At 36.7% G+C, this 16431-nt stretch overlaps 1 protein-coding gene across 5 annotated transcripts in view; it reads left to right on the top strand.

Moving 5' to 3' along the window:
• ldb2a (LIM domain binding 2a) overlaps positions 1-16431 on the top strand; it is a 97734-nt gene that overhangs the window by 12759 nt on the left and 68544 nt on the right. For all 5 annotated transcript variants that reach the window (XM_007551023.2, XM_007551022.2, XM_016670947.1 and 2 more), the window contains exon 2: positions 11335-11437. In XM_007551023.2, the coding sequence (XP_007551085.1) occupies positions 11335-11437 (103 nt within the window). The remainder of the gene's footprint in view (positions 1-11334; positions 11438-16431) is intronic.

Raw genomic sequence — 16431 nt, 5'->3', positions numbered from 1 at the left:
CGAACAATTAGCAATCCAGAAGGTGTATGCAGAGTGGTATGACACCGGGTTTTATTGTTGCATGCAGCTTGGCTCATAAAAAGCTGTGCAACTCCAGCTGCATATTTTTACCAGTGGAAGCAGCAAATATAGAGAGGGAGGTTTTACTCGAGGGAGGTTTCACCAGCAGCCAGGCTCTGCTTCGTGCTGCTTTCTGGCTGTTTCATCATTTTGCTGATCAGCTGTTTGAGTCTAATGGAGTTTTCCATGTAAATGAGCTGAGCTTCATAATTCTGACCAAGGATGGAGACAGACTATAGACTGTAAATTTATTTCATCATTACAGATATTGTTATGGATACTGCACCCTTCTCGATTAAATCTTTGCTGAAAAGTTGCACCTGTGGCTCAGTATCTGCATCAGTGATGTGTCACTGCGAGTGTTGTACAGCAGCTGGTCTTCAACTTTCCAAGAGGGCTGGCTAATTGTGTATGTTGTGTGTTGCTAAAGTTTTAGGATATTTTTTTATTTAAACACTTTACCAGCAGAAGAGTTGACTCTAAACAGAATTAATTACCTTCTGACAAACTAGAGCAAGCTGTGACTCCAGAATTATTTCCTATTTTATCTTTGTGAAACAAATTCATCTGGACACACTGGCACTGTAAATGTGGGTTTTGAGTGATGTCAACAATTAGCCTCTCAGTAGTAGAACATCAGACTAATTTTTAATCCAGTGGAGTTATGCTCACTATTGATCTTGTTTGATTCATGAGTTCAGATGAAGCTGAAAAAATCTAACATTTGTGGAAACTCTTAACTGCTTTGGACAAGTTCACTGAAGGAATGATGTAAGGAATATGTTTGTGTCGAACTTACACATAGGATTTAGCTACTGTATTGCAAAATCTTATTAATAGTGTGCAAAAATATGATTTATTCATTTCAAGCATATTGAAAATACATTAAACAAAAGATTATACTGTGAAAATTAATCATGCTAAATTATTTAAAATGGACTTGTATATTTAACGCTTATTTACATTTTTGTAGGCAAACGGAGCCTAAAATATTTTGACGATAAATTACTTGCTTTCTCCTTTACAAGTCAGAATATGCCTGGCTATTTTTTTTTTTTGTTTGTTTTTTTTGCGCAACTGATACTTTCCACCCCACAACATATTATCTTTTTTGCAAGTTTATTTAAATAAATAACAGGAGTTTAGATCAAGCTCTGATTTGCTCTCTGTTAGAATGTAAGATACATTATTTTTAATCACTAATTTGTAAACACTTGTAAAGAAAGTAAGTTCTTTCCTTACCACCAGCATTTCCAAATCCCTCATATTTCTTGACAGATGAAAGTAGTTACACACCGAATATTGTTGCCAGTGTTATTTTGGCCTGCGCAGGATGTGTCCACTGACCAGAAAAGGTCTTCATTCTTACTTTCTCACCAGCTGATCTCTAGCCAGGGCTGGTCGAGTATAAAATCAGACACTATCACCAGTCTCTTCTCAGATTTTGCTTTTTGAAATACATCCCTGTTTATGTGGTTTCTAATATCACTGTGTAAAGCTACAGGTGAGCATCTGCATCTGCAGTGTTACATTAAAAATGTCCTAATAGTATAATATATGAAGAAATCCTGTATGGCTGAATCTTCCTTCCCAGCAGCCCGAAACCTCATTGTTTAGTGTGCTACTAAGCTTAGAAAAGGGAAACACAATCCAGAGGACTGCAGTGGTCAGTGAGTCAAAGTCAGAATCTTTATTCTCACTCATCTTCATATTTTATATTACATATTACTCAAGGATCCTTTATATAGACAATTTTCCTCAGGCCTGGTTTTACTTGGTCTCTTTGTTTAGCTTATTTTATGGTATTTTTGCTTACTGAATGTTTTAAAATTTGTTGTAAGAGTTAGATTTTTATATGTCAAGGAGATAGTTTCTGATGTATTTTATTATTTTTGATTTTCAACATCAGAATTTTTAGAGTCTAAATAGATGTCTTTAGTTCTTATTTCAGTTAGGGAAACATTTCACTTATCCATATTTGTGAAATTAAAAAAAAAAAAAATTCCATAATCGGTTCAGGAGCCAACGAATGACAGCAACCAGAAATCAAATACAAAACATAAAAATGTAATGCATACTCATATGGCTATGAACAAGTAAAATCCATAATTTGGTTGGTAATGCTTACTTGTAGCGCCACTATGTCTGTGTTTAATGGACTTAAGTCATTTCCACTGCTTTTGTGTCTTAGAAGAAACATCTGGAAATATACTGGTTAATACTAGTTTTCAGTTTAGCTTGACCTTTTACCCCCCTAATTATTTTTTACCCATTTCCAATTTTTTCATGAGATATTTGTAATTATTTTTGTAAACTTTATTTAATTTCAACAGTTAATCAGTCTCACCACAAACGCAACAAAAATACAGAGATTGTAATTTTACTTACAAAAACTAGAAACATACGAGTTTGTTCTGCTGCATTTATTAAATAGTTGACAAAAAAATCTGATTTCTTAGTATCTGACCTACTGATTGATAGATCTGATCAAGCTGATCTGATAGACTGATTTCAATCACTGGTGGAATGGTTGGAGAAACACTAAACCAGCTTTGTCAAAGACAGGCCAAAAGGGATTCACTTGGTAAATTTAGTCTTTTGCTAAATAATTGGTGGTGTGCTGTCAGGGCCAGCAGAGCCTTCTCTGCTAGCCCTAGAGAACTGAAAAGAAAAAGTATAATGTTTAAATCATGTTTAATTTTATCTATAATTTAATTTTTATTCTACAAATGAGTTGCTTATTGGAATTATTGGGACTTCACTTTAATTTCCTACTTTAAAAAGTTCCTTAAATGCATCTGGAGAGAGCAGCACACCTCAGAACCTGCTGCACAAATTTAGCTACCCCTTCGTCAAAAATACCGTAGTTGGCATGACTGACAGAATTATCAGCCAATCAAAATTGACATACAATGACGGCATGTCCCACAGGGCACGTAAAGAACGTCACCTCCTTTTCACGTCACTGTAGTGAACTTGGTATTTACGAAATGGTAGCCGGGTCCGCTTCAACTCCGGTAGAGATAGTGACAAACTTATCAAAATCGCCTAATTTAAGACGCCCTTCAACGGATAAAAAAGAAATAACTAAAAACGGAAAATCCACACCAAACCTGGATACACTAACATAGACCAGTAAGAACTCTGTAAGGCATTTTAAAGACTGTGTATCTATGAACGCTACGAGTGGCTAACAGCTAGCACTGAGCACAACAACCTGTGGATTTTATTTACAAATAATGGGTGAGTGTTACTTTTCTATAAGCCTACATTCTCATCCAAATTTTACTTAATATTTTTCTTTTAATCGTTCAGATGTGCTATTTGAGCAGTATGGATTGATGTTGAGCTGAACTGGGGAACATAGACAAGTTTTGTTAAATTGCTGGCTGTTCAATTATATGCGCTGTTGCCTTCGTATTTTGTTAATATATACATTGATGTATTGCTTGGTATGTGCATTGTTGCTTTACTTGATGTATTTTTATTTATTGGCATATTATCGGATGCCTGTTGCTCGGTGTGGTGCATAGTCTTTGCATTGTCCTTCATAACATGTATTGTTCAGGTATAGTTGACGTCTATTGAAGGATCTGACTGAAATCCTACGGTTCGCCACTGTAATGATAAATAAGATCAAAAAACATCTGTGGTATGCATCCGTAGCTTTTGTTTAAATCATTTCAACCCCCTAACGGTGCTGGATAAGATTATACAATTAAAGTAAACAAAACATTATCGATCTTTAAAATTTATTGCAATTATGAAGCCAAAACTGTGTAATTCCTTCGTTTTTTTTCATTAAACTTTTATTGATCTTTTTTTCTGAATGAGCAGAGATTTTTTTTTGTACATTTGACTGATATCTTGAGGAAAATATCCCCTGTCAGTAAGTCAGTGTCGCTCCTCAGTGTGTATCTGCAGCACAAGTGACTTTATTGCTTCTGTAGGAATCAATTCTGCTCCATTCTGGGTGAAAGTCAGCAGCCTTGAATGTTGTCTCCTGTCATTTTTCAAGCTTATTCTGAATCGAGTTTCTCTTTAAAACACCAGACAAATGGCTTGTGTGTATTTACTCTGACCTTTCCTACGTTGTTGCTCTGTGGCACGTATGTGAACCAGCTCTGCGACTCCTGTGCATGCAGTCTGATGCAGTGAAAGAGAGGGACAATGGGAGGGAAGAAGAAGCCCAACTAAATTGGCAGATATGAAATTAAACTTGGGGACTTCTTCAGTGACTTCATCCAGAGAGATAAAGTTCATTTCTGGGGAACGTGTAGAGGCTGTTCAAGGGCAATGACTTTCTCCCGCTGCATTCATTTCTCTTCATTTCCATAATGCGTGGCAGGTGGCTGTATGGTGGCCAAATGCAGCAGCATGTATAGTCTGCACTCTAGACCCACGGGAATAAACATGTTGATGTCTAACATTAGTGTGTCCTGGGTCTTAGGAATGATCACAGCAATGGCTGTATGGAGGGAATTGCTTTACTTTGTCAGTTTAAGCACCACTAAAGATACATTGCCAATGAGGTAAAGGCTTATTCTCTCAGGGATCTCTGTCTCTTTGTATTTATTTAGCATCTCACTCAGCCATACTGGGAAAACCAGGAAATAAAACAGTAAGCCCAAACCAAGTCAGCCTAATTTTGTTATTCTTTAACTAACAAATACTAACTGTAGGGTTTTCAAAACAGTGATGGTTGTTTTGTAGCCACAATTGTATTTAAAAAGTCAAATTTGTTAAAAATAAATAATAAATCTAAGTTTTTAGTAGCTGCAGGAGCTGCTACTTAGAATTTTTATACTTAGTACCGTGTTTCCCCGAAAGTAAGACAGTGTCTTACTTTCTTTTTATCCCCAAAAGCCCCACTATGTCTTACTTTCGGGGTATGTCTTATATTGGAAAAAAATTGTCGAATGTCGAATGAACGTATGGAGAGGGGGACGGCGCAGGCGTGGGCAGGAGGCGGCGCTCATTTGGATCAGACGGAGGCGGCAGACGCGGTGACGTATGGAGGGGGGGCGGCGCGGAAGTGGGCAGGAGGCGGCGCGCAGCTAGATGAGAGGCGTTTCCCCGAAAAGTAAGACATATGTCTTACTTTCAGGGTACGGCTTATATTAGCCGACCCCCCTGAAACCCCCGATACGTCTTACTATCGGGGAAACACGGTATTTTTGTGTGCATTGCAAAACATAGCGTATTCTTTTACACATAATTTTATTGACCAGTGAATCTGGGTTTCATTAACAATCTGTTTTTGTCACCTTTTAACACCATCCACAGTAAAAGAGCAATGAAAGTCTGTTATATCACCTAGCTGAGGCTCTGAATGTTGCAAAGATGTGAGCATAGCCCAAAAAAGTGATTAAAAATTAACATTCAAAGCAGATTGCTTTGAATTGTCAGGTTTTCATGATAGATTATTCTAAATTATTTTGCAAGAAATTTATTTTCCACTATTGTTCAAGTAAAAGGTTTGTGAAAATATGAACCTTTGTCCCAACTAATGTTTTCAAAAATCTGGACTAAATGTCTAAGGAGAGCAAAGTATTGATTGAAGAAAACAGTTTCCATATTGTTTGATCTCTGTATTGATTAGAGGACAGAAACTTTCTGTAAACTTGTTTGTAGCACTTGGGGTTCGATTAGAAGTGCTTTTCATTATTAAGTCCATTTGTAAATTAGCACAGAAATGACTCTAAACAGGAAGTGACAGTATGACAGGTTAGCTTACATTAAAGATGTTTTCCGTTGAACTTTAAGGGCACACTCCAAGTTTTTGAACACAAACACTGTGAAAGTGTAAAGTGAGTCACTTGGCACAAAATCTTTGCTTTTATTGTCACCTTATGTTCTTCAGTGAGCTGAAGCAGTTTTGATTTTTGTTTTGCTGCTGTGCATGTTTCTTTACACACCAGTCAGCTGCACTATGAACTATTCAAAGGCTGAATAGGATCTCAGTCATTGGTAATTCTGCAAGGTCAGGCCCTAGACACACCTACACTCTTGAAGGCTTTTCTGCCACAAGGGGCTGGAGGCGATAACAAAAAGATTTGGACTGACAAAAGCTTCCTGGGAAACCGGTCCGTGTTAAACAGAAGCAGTGGGAAAAAGTGAATGCAAGCATGTTTATAGTGCATTGTTCTCTTTGAAAGCATGCCGGTTTGTTTGTGTATATATGCATCTCTTAAGGGCATGCTTGAGTGTTTTCATGAAACTCTGACTGCCTTTCCATTCTGTATGGATGTTTCTTTATGCCAGGACTTAACCCTCAGCTCTGTTGCTATTTACTGAGGATCCTTACTATGCTGTCCCTCCAATCCACTTGATTCCCTGTAAATCCCTTGGGTCTGGCCTGTGCTGGTGATTTGTGGTTGGCTAGTGGGCAATTGACACATTGATAAATCCCCCTCAGATGGGGTGCGATTCATTTGAATCAATAGAGCCTTATCGTCTGACGGGCGTCAAGGCCGTCACGGCTGCGACTGTGTCAGTTCACCTAAGGTCCCTTGGAGTCAGCCTGATTTGTTGCTTTTGACAACAAACATCGTCATGCCACGTGGTTCGTCAGAGAGTCCACGGGCGTGAATGAAGGCAGGATGTTGTCTGTCACTGGGTAGCAGCAAAGAGGACGGGAGACAGCGAGAGGGAGACAGATGTGAGAAGAGGCAGAGAGATATAAAAATAAAACGGAGTCTAGCAGCGGAGAGTGATGACGGCTTTTTTAAAATAGTAAATATTTAGCTTTATTACAACTTGAAATCAAAACTCCTTGCACTCTTTTTTGCATCTTCTCGGAGGTTAGTTTAGTTTCAGATGTGGGTTTCACATGGCTTGTGTTGTCTGGCCTCCAGTTTCTCCTCTCTTCTAGATCTCGACTGTAATCTGGCCAGTCTGGCGGCTCAGCTTTGCACATGTTGTGATTCAGTGTCACACCAAGAAGAAGCTGTGAGGCAGCGCCACTCTGCCTCTCAATTCTAAGTAGGACTTCATATTTTTATAGTGGGACATATACAGCTGTGGGCTTGGTCTGATCTTTGGTATCAAGGTAAATACATGAATTTTAAAAACTTAGGCTTTCAAAAACTTTTAATCCTACTGGTAACTGTTTGACGGTGTGTTGTATCTCAGCTAGAAGATCTCTGGCTCAACTGCCAACTTGAGGTGTTTCTGCATGGAGTTTGCATGTTCTCCCTGTGCATGCATGGCTTTACTTTGAGTACGGCGGATCCCACTGTCCAAAGACATAACTGTTAACTGGTCTCTCCAAATTGTCTGTCAGTACATGAGTATAACTGAAGTTTGTTTAAAACTTCAGGTAAAAATTCAACATTCTGCACGTTTACTTGAAAGTCACAAGTGGAGTTCGTTTTAGATTTTAATTATGATATTCAATCAGTAAATCAATATGCTAGATTGTTAGTGCAGTATAGTAGCAGTAGGAGTTTAATTGTGTTGAATGCTGAAGCTAAATCCTGCTTCATGAGCATGAAATTTGCTGGTTACTTTCAGATTCCTCTGTTGTCTGCATCAGGAGACTTTTCAATAAAGACACAAACAAAACCACATCGTCTGTGGCTGAACCCTGCTGGGCCGAACGCAGCTAACGGAGACAAAACAATAGACAACGTTGTCATCTCTGCTTCTGTGAAATGCTCTCTTTCTTTGGGGTGGTCTCAGGCCTGAGTCAAATAGCGGGCAGCTGCCAAAATGAACTGTATTAAGTTTGAGTGGAGAACATTGTTTTTTGAAATGCTTTGGTTCAGAAAAATATTGAAAACAGGAAGAGAAAGGAACACTGCTTGTGGGAAAGTAGCATGTAACTAATACTAAAATAAAGGTTTTCTGTAACACAAACAAATTCAGTAACCAGTTGTCATCATTCAGACCTAAACTTAAAGGTGAAATTTACATCATGCATTTATGAGATGCCTTTCTTAAACTCCAGCAGTGACTCCTGTGAAATGTGCTTTCTGTTTGGTTCAGGAAAACATCTGGAGATCCTTACATAAATAATTATACATAAAAAATGTTTGGTTCAGAAATTGATCACAAAGCTTTGATTCAATTTTAAATTCATTTGACAAGCTTTGTTGGTAGAACAATATCCGTAGGATTATGAACTTAAATTCTATTATGTTTAAAGCCCATGCCTGCATAGGAAAAATGTAATTTAGAGTGTGTTAATACTGTGTGTTTTCTAAGGAAGGTAGAACTTTTTATTTTTAGGTTTTACATTGTCAAAATCATCAAATTGTGAAAAAAGGGAAAATGAATTTGGAATAGAATAGAATGGAATCAGGGAACAAATGAAAAGTTTATAGGGCCTTAGTTTAGTCAGTGCAGATGGTGCCATTTTTCACACTTTGTATTAAAACAGGATCTACACATTTTGCTTCGTTTTTATGTTAAACTGCACTTTATGGTCAGTTTACTTATGTTCTTTATTCTTGTGTGTCAAAAAGGTTCTTTTTATATTTAAAATCAGAATGGTCACCATGCTTTACTGCAAAGATTTGTTTTGTTGCGTTACAAACAGTTCTAAACATAAAATAGTTTTTTTTTATTACTGCAAACAAATAATAAAATATATTTACTCTCCTTTAGCAGTTCTGGATATTTGACCTGATCAAATCAGATTTGGACATTTGAACATAATCTTTGAGAATTCCTCTTTAAACAGATTTAAACCTGGCCTTAAGACATATTGATATGTTAGAATTTTCATTTTGGGGACTTGCAAACTTTAGAACATTTTGGCAACAAATTATTTGTAACAATATATAAGAAAGTTGATTTGTTTTGATTTTCTTAAAAGTTTTTGTAGCTTTTCAGCAGTAGGATGGATGAGGGCTGCAGTGTGAGTGCAGTGAGCGTGTTGGTTACCCTTCACTTGACTGTCAATCCCGGGAGTGCCTGCCTCCTCCTGCTGCTGGATTATGAGGTGAACTCCGTCTGAATGCCGACCAGCACCGGATTCAGTCTCCCTCTCTCTCCGTCTCTTTTGTCCCGGTGTGCCACTCTTCTCTGTCTTTCTGAAATAGATGTATTCACATGACACCACACACATGCTGGCTGTTCACACCTGCTGATTCTCACAGTGTGACACACACACAAAAGCACTCGGCATTGCATGCAGCTCATCCCCAGCGGACGGATAGTCGGGGCCGTACGTTAGCTTACCAGATTCAATTTATTTTTCAGAATTTTTTTTAAGTGAGAATGCACTCAAACAAACTCCTGGCATGTAATCAATTATCAGTTTGTTTTACTGTGTAACACTGAGGGGGAGTGATGTATTTTTGCACTGTTGGGGTGAGCAATTACTCTGATTGACCCAGTGGGAGCGCTATAATTACAGGTCAATAGTGTCCTTTTAAAGGTGATGTCTTTGGCTCAGTTTGTGGCAACAAAACAAGTGACTGTAGAGTGCAGATGCTCAAGTTTTTGCTTAAGGCCATTTGTTAATATTTTTCCAGTTCATTCAAAAATTGTATTTATTATTTGTGTATTTTAATCAATTTTCAACATTTTTGTAACCAATTAATGAAGCAAACAAATAAAATATTTATTACTTTCAGCTTTCAGACCTAATAGTTTGCAGTTGGTTTCTTCTTGGTGCAAATTTAAAGAACTGCCTCTGAAAAGTGGAAATCAAACTTTATAAATATGTCCTTAATACAGTTTTGTAAACTGTATTAAGTTTATAAAACTTAATATAGTTAATAATAATAATTTATGTTAAAAGGTGCTTCTTTTTACCATAACATTTAGCTTTATCTTGTCCAAAAGTTGAAATTTATTCCACATTTGTCCAAAAACTTGTAAGATCGTACAGTAGAGATGTTAATGCTGAAAAAAAAAAGAGAGTTTGCAGTGATTAAAGCTCTCGCTTCTGAAATCTCACTTGTGTCGTCCTTACCACCAGCTCATGATCGTCTATTGATTACCCGGCTTGATTAGGGTTATGTTCTGGGACTGCGCACCTCATGCTCTCCTCTTTGCATCAGGCTTGCCGCGGATGAGACACGCTGACCCGCGGGGCGCTCCGGTCACCGCTCATCAGGCCTGACACTGCTCGATGGTGACAACGCTAATTGTCAACATCTGGGAAGTGCTTGCCATTCTTCAGCTCCTGCGCAGACTGAAACGTGGGGATCTGTCATAACATGTCAGAGTAAATTAGCATCAGCTTAACGTCGCTGGTGGAAGAGGGAGGTAGGGGCATGGGGGTTATCCCGCCAGAATTATCAGGAGCTTTTCCGCAGAAGATGCATAGTAAAAAATTCAATTTACCAGAGTCAGTGCTAGAAATATTTCACAGAAGTTCCTCACATCCTCTACTTATTGCTACTGCTAAAGCTGCTATTTAGTATACTGTTGTTGCTACTGTCAAAGTTATTAAAATTATTAATAGTGAACTACATTAGGGCTTGAGCTGGAGATGTGTTATTTATCTTGAGTAAAAATACTGCATGTTTACTGTATGTTGCCTTTAAAAACAACCATTTGAAATATACAAACTTCAAACTTCTAAAAGCTTTAAGTTCAGAAAATAAACAGTTAATACTGCTGTTGAAATGTATTATTTTTATTAGTAGTATTAGTATTATATTGATACTCACGGGAGGATCTCAGTAAATTACAATACCATAAAAAATTAATGCCAGAACTGTTGGTCAAAAATAAAACCCAACAATCATGAAGACTGCTTGGTAATTTTTGAGGTAACTTTGGGAGCTGACAAAGTTTATGTCAGTTATCAAATTATGCAGGTTACCTGAGCTAGTAGCTGGGCTGCTGTAGGGGTTTTATTAAGCCAACAATCATGCTAAAACTGTACACCTGAAACTCCTCTCTGCAGGGAATATAACTAGGAAGTTCTGTCTTTTATGGAGTTATATGTTTTCTGATTTACACTTCATTTCTGTTTCAACAGTTTTCATACTAATTTGAATTTTGTAAAACTGTGGTTCAAACACATTATTTAGTTTTAACACAAATTCAAATATAAAATTTTCAGTTTTATATTTTTTCATGTAATAAACAAAACTGTCACATTATACTACAAAAATACTACAAAAGATTAGGAAGAATCAGTATTGAATTTTTATAAAGATAAGCAATAAGATGCAACGACCTTGATGAAGAATATGGGTTGGTAAATGTTTCCTATACGACACTGAAGCAATACAAACCTGTTGGTACTTCGTGATACGTCATATCCCAAAATCTAGACTAAAATTTTTGATTCTGTTTTTCTGTTCACAGGAAAGCGACAGTTTGTGGTGGGACGCCTTTGCTACAGAGTTTTTCGAGGAAGATGCTACCCTCACACTCTCCTTCTGCCTCGAAGATGGACCAAAGAGATACAGTAAGAGTAATGCAGGCATCTCTTTTTTAAATTAATTTTAAAATTTTGTGTTTGTTAGACTGAACTGGATAACTGTGAAACTGTTTCATTGTCAAAGACTCCTTTGTTGAGACATTCAACGTGTTACATGCTGCTCTTCCTGCTGTTTTAATTTTACGAGCTTTATATTTTCCACTTCATGAGTCATTGTTGTGCTAATCTGGATCTTGTGAAAATCTTCCCAATTCAATTTATCATCATTACTATTATTGCCATCTATCAATTAGATGGATTTTTATGACATTGTAGGAGGCAAAGTTGAAAACAGGTTGTGAAGCAAAGCTGTTATGTTTTACAGAAAGTCTTAGCCTTGACATAGATTAAGACCTCTGTTTGTGGTGTTATTCCTTCAAATGATTTTTTGCTGAAGTAAAAAACGACATATTGTATTTTTACTTTTCTTTAACTTGCTACTTCCTTTACCAAGTTTCTAGTCAAATAATTGATTTCTTACTCTCCCAAAATACCAAAATACCTCTATAACACCTCACTGAAAACAACAAAAAAATGTGTGAACTTTCTCAGTAAAGATTTTTACCTCTGAAACAATATTTTTTCCACACAGCATTCTGCTCTGTGTCCCTGAGAAAATTGCTATCTCTCTCTCTAGCTTTTACTCTGCATGTGTTTGAGCATTGACGCAATGTCACACCCAACTACTGGCAACCTATTTCAAAAAATTTCATCACAGGTCTAATATATGGGTTTCACTTTCACAAATTACTTTTAAAGTTAAAACTGTTTTAACTTTAGATTGTTTACATAAAAAAAAATTCTATATTTTAATTGGAAATAGCTTTTGATGCTTGATACTTTTATGCTATTTAACAATATATATATATATATATATATATATATATAGCATTTTATTAGTATATTAATACCAAACTAATATTGGTATATTAGTTTTTATAAAAAAGTCGTACTAGCATGAATTTGGCTTTCAAAGTCTCAAGGACATTGTTGTGCTAAGGCACCTGTACCACCTGCTGCCTGTACCAGGCAGACCCAAAACACAATGACTCTGCCTGGTTGATTTTATTTTTCCCCATAGTGCATCCTGGTTCCATGTGTTTCCCTTCTGAGAGACGCAGATGCACCCGGGTGTCCAAAAGATGTAAAAGAGCACATGATTCATCAGAACAGGACACCTTGTTACGTTGCTCCATGTTCTAGTTATGATGCATTGTTGGTATTTTTGGCAGTATGCATGGGTCAGCACTGACTGATCTGTAGATATGTATGTAATAAACCACTAGGCAGTCATGTTAACCTATTTTTCTGGGTTCTAACACATCAACTTGGAGGACAACATTTTCTTTTACTGTGTAATTTATCCCACCGACATGAAAAGATAATGAGGGATATTTACGTTTTCTGTCGGTAGTCATAATTCTCAGCCTGTTCAGTGTATCCTGGATGTTGCTTTTCTTTTCCACCTTGAGGATTTATAGACTCATTCATTTTTAGAACTTAAAAGTTTGTCATGCTTCAGTTTCTGAACTCAGTTTTGAACTCAAGAAACATCAGAACTTCATGTTATACATTTTGTCATATAAACTGCAAAGCAGATGCTCTGACTGAGTTTGTGATTTTGTTCCCTCCATCTCATTTGCATGTTTTGTTCTGAAACATATTGAAAATCACACAGACATAGATAAGGACGTGGTGCACTGAAATGACCAGATGTGTGAGTGGCGTCGGCTGCGTTTGCGTGTTATTGTGTGTCGCAGCTCACCAGTGGAGGAGGAGGAGGAGGAAGCGAGAGCAGAGATACATGCAGTGGAGGAGTGTTGTTAACTGGGCTCAGCTTTGCTTTTCAAATGTAAAAATAAAAATCCCCACCGGTGTAGAGACGGTAACCCTGTTCCCCCGGGAACAGGAGGCTTAACACCATGGCGATGATGACTCACAGTCAGTTGCGAGCTTTTGTCGATTCACATTCAGGTGCGCTAAGTTGCACACATGTTCACACAAACACCTTCACCTTTAAATGCATTCCAATTTTACTAGTTTGTCGAAGAAAAGCAAAAAATTGGAAAGCGTTGTTGTCCAAGACTGTGCATAACCAACCACTGCATATGGTAATTATTAAGAAGTAACAGATAAAGGGATGTTCTTACGACCAAGTTTAGTGTTTAACTTCTGCTGATTGGAGATTCAGTCTCTGTTTGCAGTCACATCTTTGAACAGCTTGACTCTTCAAGGAGAGAAACTTTGTAGCTTAAAATGACAATAAACACACCAAAAATAATTCAAGACTTTTCAACAGTTAATAGTTTCTTGTGGTATCTAACTTAATGAATGAGAATAACTCAATATTTTTGGGGGGGTTTACATGAAATGTCTTAATTTTCATGTTGATATTCTCTTCTTAGGATGTCATTCCATTCTGTCCCCATAAAACATTTTTACATTTAAACATTAACTGCACAAGAGCAGAAAATCCTGTGTAGCATAATGATAAAAAACAACTAAACCTCGCACCCAGGAAGGATTACTGGTTAAGTTTCCTGATTAAGGTTCAAGACCATGAAAGCACCACCTCTCACCCAATCAGTACATTGAGAACAGAAACTAAGGGACTAATGTTGATTAAAATGCATACCTTTGAAAACATTACATTGTTATTGACCTGTTCAGCCGAGTTTCATTTCATGTGTGTGGCGCTGTGTAGTATGAAATTAGAATGTAAGCAAACAAAATGTTTAATAAAAGAGAAATAGTTTGTGATGTATCATGTTTTTATGTAGATTTTCAATGGAAAATATGACCATGTGTGCTAGTAGGCTAACCAAATCTCTGGAGGGGCCACAAATGGCCCCTGGTCACATTTTGGATGCCTCTGCTTTAAATCTTTAAAACACAGTTTTAGTCTGGGGGAACTGGGGAAAAAAGAGATTAATCTGGAGTTTAGCATGTGCATTCACCAGCTACTTCTAATATTGTTTCCTGATTTTGTATTGCCTCTTGAATGTGATTGGTCTTCTCTTCCCTGTTCCGCCTGTTTTAAGTGAATCCACATTTGTCCTGAGTCAGATATCTCTTAAGAAAACCCGTATATTTTGCTGATTTGTACACAGCCCTGGTTTCAAAAACCATAAAGAAAATTGTTGAAACAAAGTTAATCCAAATATTCTCAGACTGCTCTCTTCTAGCCCAAATTCTCTGTGGCAATCCAGAAAAAGAGATACGTTTATTCTGATAAACGGAAAAGTTTCATCCCAAAAGAAACCGCAGCAATGGAGAAAAAATATACGATTTTCTTCTTTTGCTCACTTAACAGCTTTCCACTAAATTTAAGGAGTTCCAGATTGAAAGACTTCACTTTAACAAATAAACATAGAGACATCTCTGGACCAAATGGATGAGCACATGACATGCAAAATCAAGAGAGAACAACTAAATATATTATTACAATACTCATAAGGGCATTACTTTATGAAGATTTATATGGTTCTTATAATTCAGACTGTTTGCTAACTGCAGAATTGAAACACCAAATTAAATAAGTAATATAAAATAAAATGAAAAAAAAATGTTTCTTTTAAAAGTCACCACTTTTTTAATATTTAAAACTTACCTTGCAAATATAGAGAAGTCTGTTTTTTTTCCCCTTTCACCCTATGTTTTTTTTAATATTTTCCAGTTTGCAGCTCAGTAGGGCCGTGTGGTTTAAAAATAAAAAATCTAATTGATGAAAGACAATTAATTTATCAAATCGATTTATCACCCAGCCCTACAGCTCAGATACATGTATTGAAGCTACTTCTTCTGCGTTTAGTCTGCATACTTAAGCTCAGTTGCTCTCTCCATTGCAAAAAGAAAAACATGTAAATGTGCCTGCCAGTGACCTCATGCTGAATTAATCCTATAGCTTCCAGCTGTGTAAAGCTCTTAATACTTGTAGTTACTGTCATGCAGGTCAGAACAATACTGACCAGTGTGGGAAGTGCTTAGTGGTGGCTCAGAAGCAGTCATGCTGCAAAACAAAAGGTTGTGACTTACTGCAGTGGAACAACTGTATGGATTCTAAATATAAACCCGCAGGTGTAAAATCAAGAGATTAAAACTGATTATGCCGAAGATTGTTTTAGCTCCTCTTTGTCAGGTTTATAGTGTTTGTGCTAAGAAATTAAATATATCTTTAAAACGTAAATGTATCAAGAGAAAATGTTTTAGTTTGAATTTGTTATGCAGTTTCACTTCTAAAGCATATTTATTAGTGTTTTTGTTAGATTTCATTTTCACATTTGCTTATTATTTCTAACCCGGTACATTTATAATTCCTCACATTGTGTGATGGATAAAGGCTTAAAAATAAAAATTCCAATCCTTGTTGGAATTGAATCGTATTTGTTTGAGTGGTTTGCATGATAATTACAAAGAAACATTTCTGTTACTCCAGTCTGAGGTGCTCTAATTTCATAACGTTCAGTGTAGGAAAAATTAGAAAAGCTAATTTACCTAATCTGTTTCTTTATTGCGAGGACCGGTGTTTCGTAACTCGTCTCCAGCTGCTGTTAAACGGGGCTTCTCAAAGGAAATAGCTCATATTGAAAATAACCGCTGTAACTACTGGAAGTTTTCTTCATGAGCACTCAGTATGCCTTTTTCATGCTTTCATTTTGAAATCAGCTTAGAATATTTGGTTGAGAAAAATATATTTTTAAAGTCCAAAGTAGAATATCTTTTATTGTTTTATTGTCAGGTAAATATGTCACTTTGAGGGTAAGTAGTATGTGGGATCTCCAGAAAATGTTGTATAGACTCCTCTGGCATTGCATTGTTTCCTTCTGGCTTTTTTGACCAAAAATTACTGACAGTATTGAATTATCAGTAATGGCAATGAGATGGTTGTGGTTTAAAAATTTTTGGTGGACAAAAAAAAAAAAGAAAAAAAAAACGAAAAATTGTCAGAAATTAGTTTGCAAACATGCAAAACTGATCAGTCA

The sequence above is a fragment of the Poecilia formosa genome, unplaced genomic scaffold (genome assembly GCF_000485575.1).
Source record: "Poecilia formosa unplaced genomic scaffold, Poecilia_formosa-5.1.2 Scaffold39, whole genome shotgun sequence".
NCBI classification, from domain to species: Eukaryota; Metazoa; Chordata; class Actinopteri; order Cyprinodontiformes; family Poeciliidae; genus Poecilia; species Poecilia formosa.
This window is presented reverse-complemented; position numbering and strand designations above follow the sequence as displayed.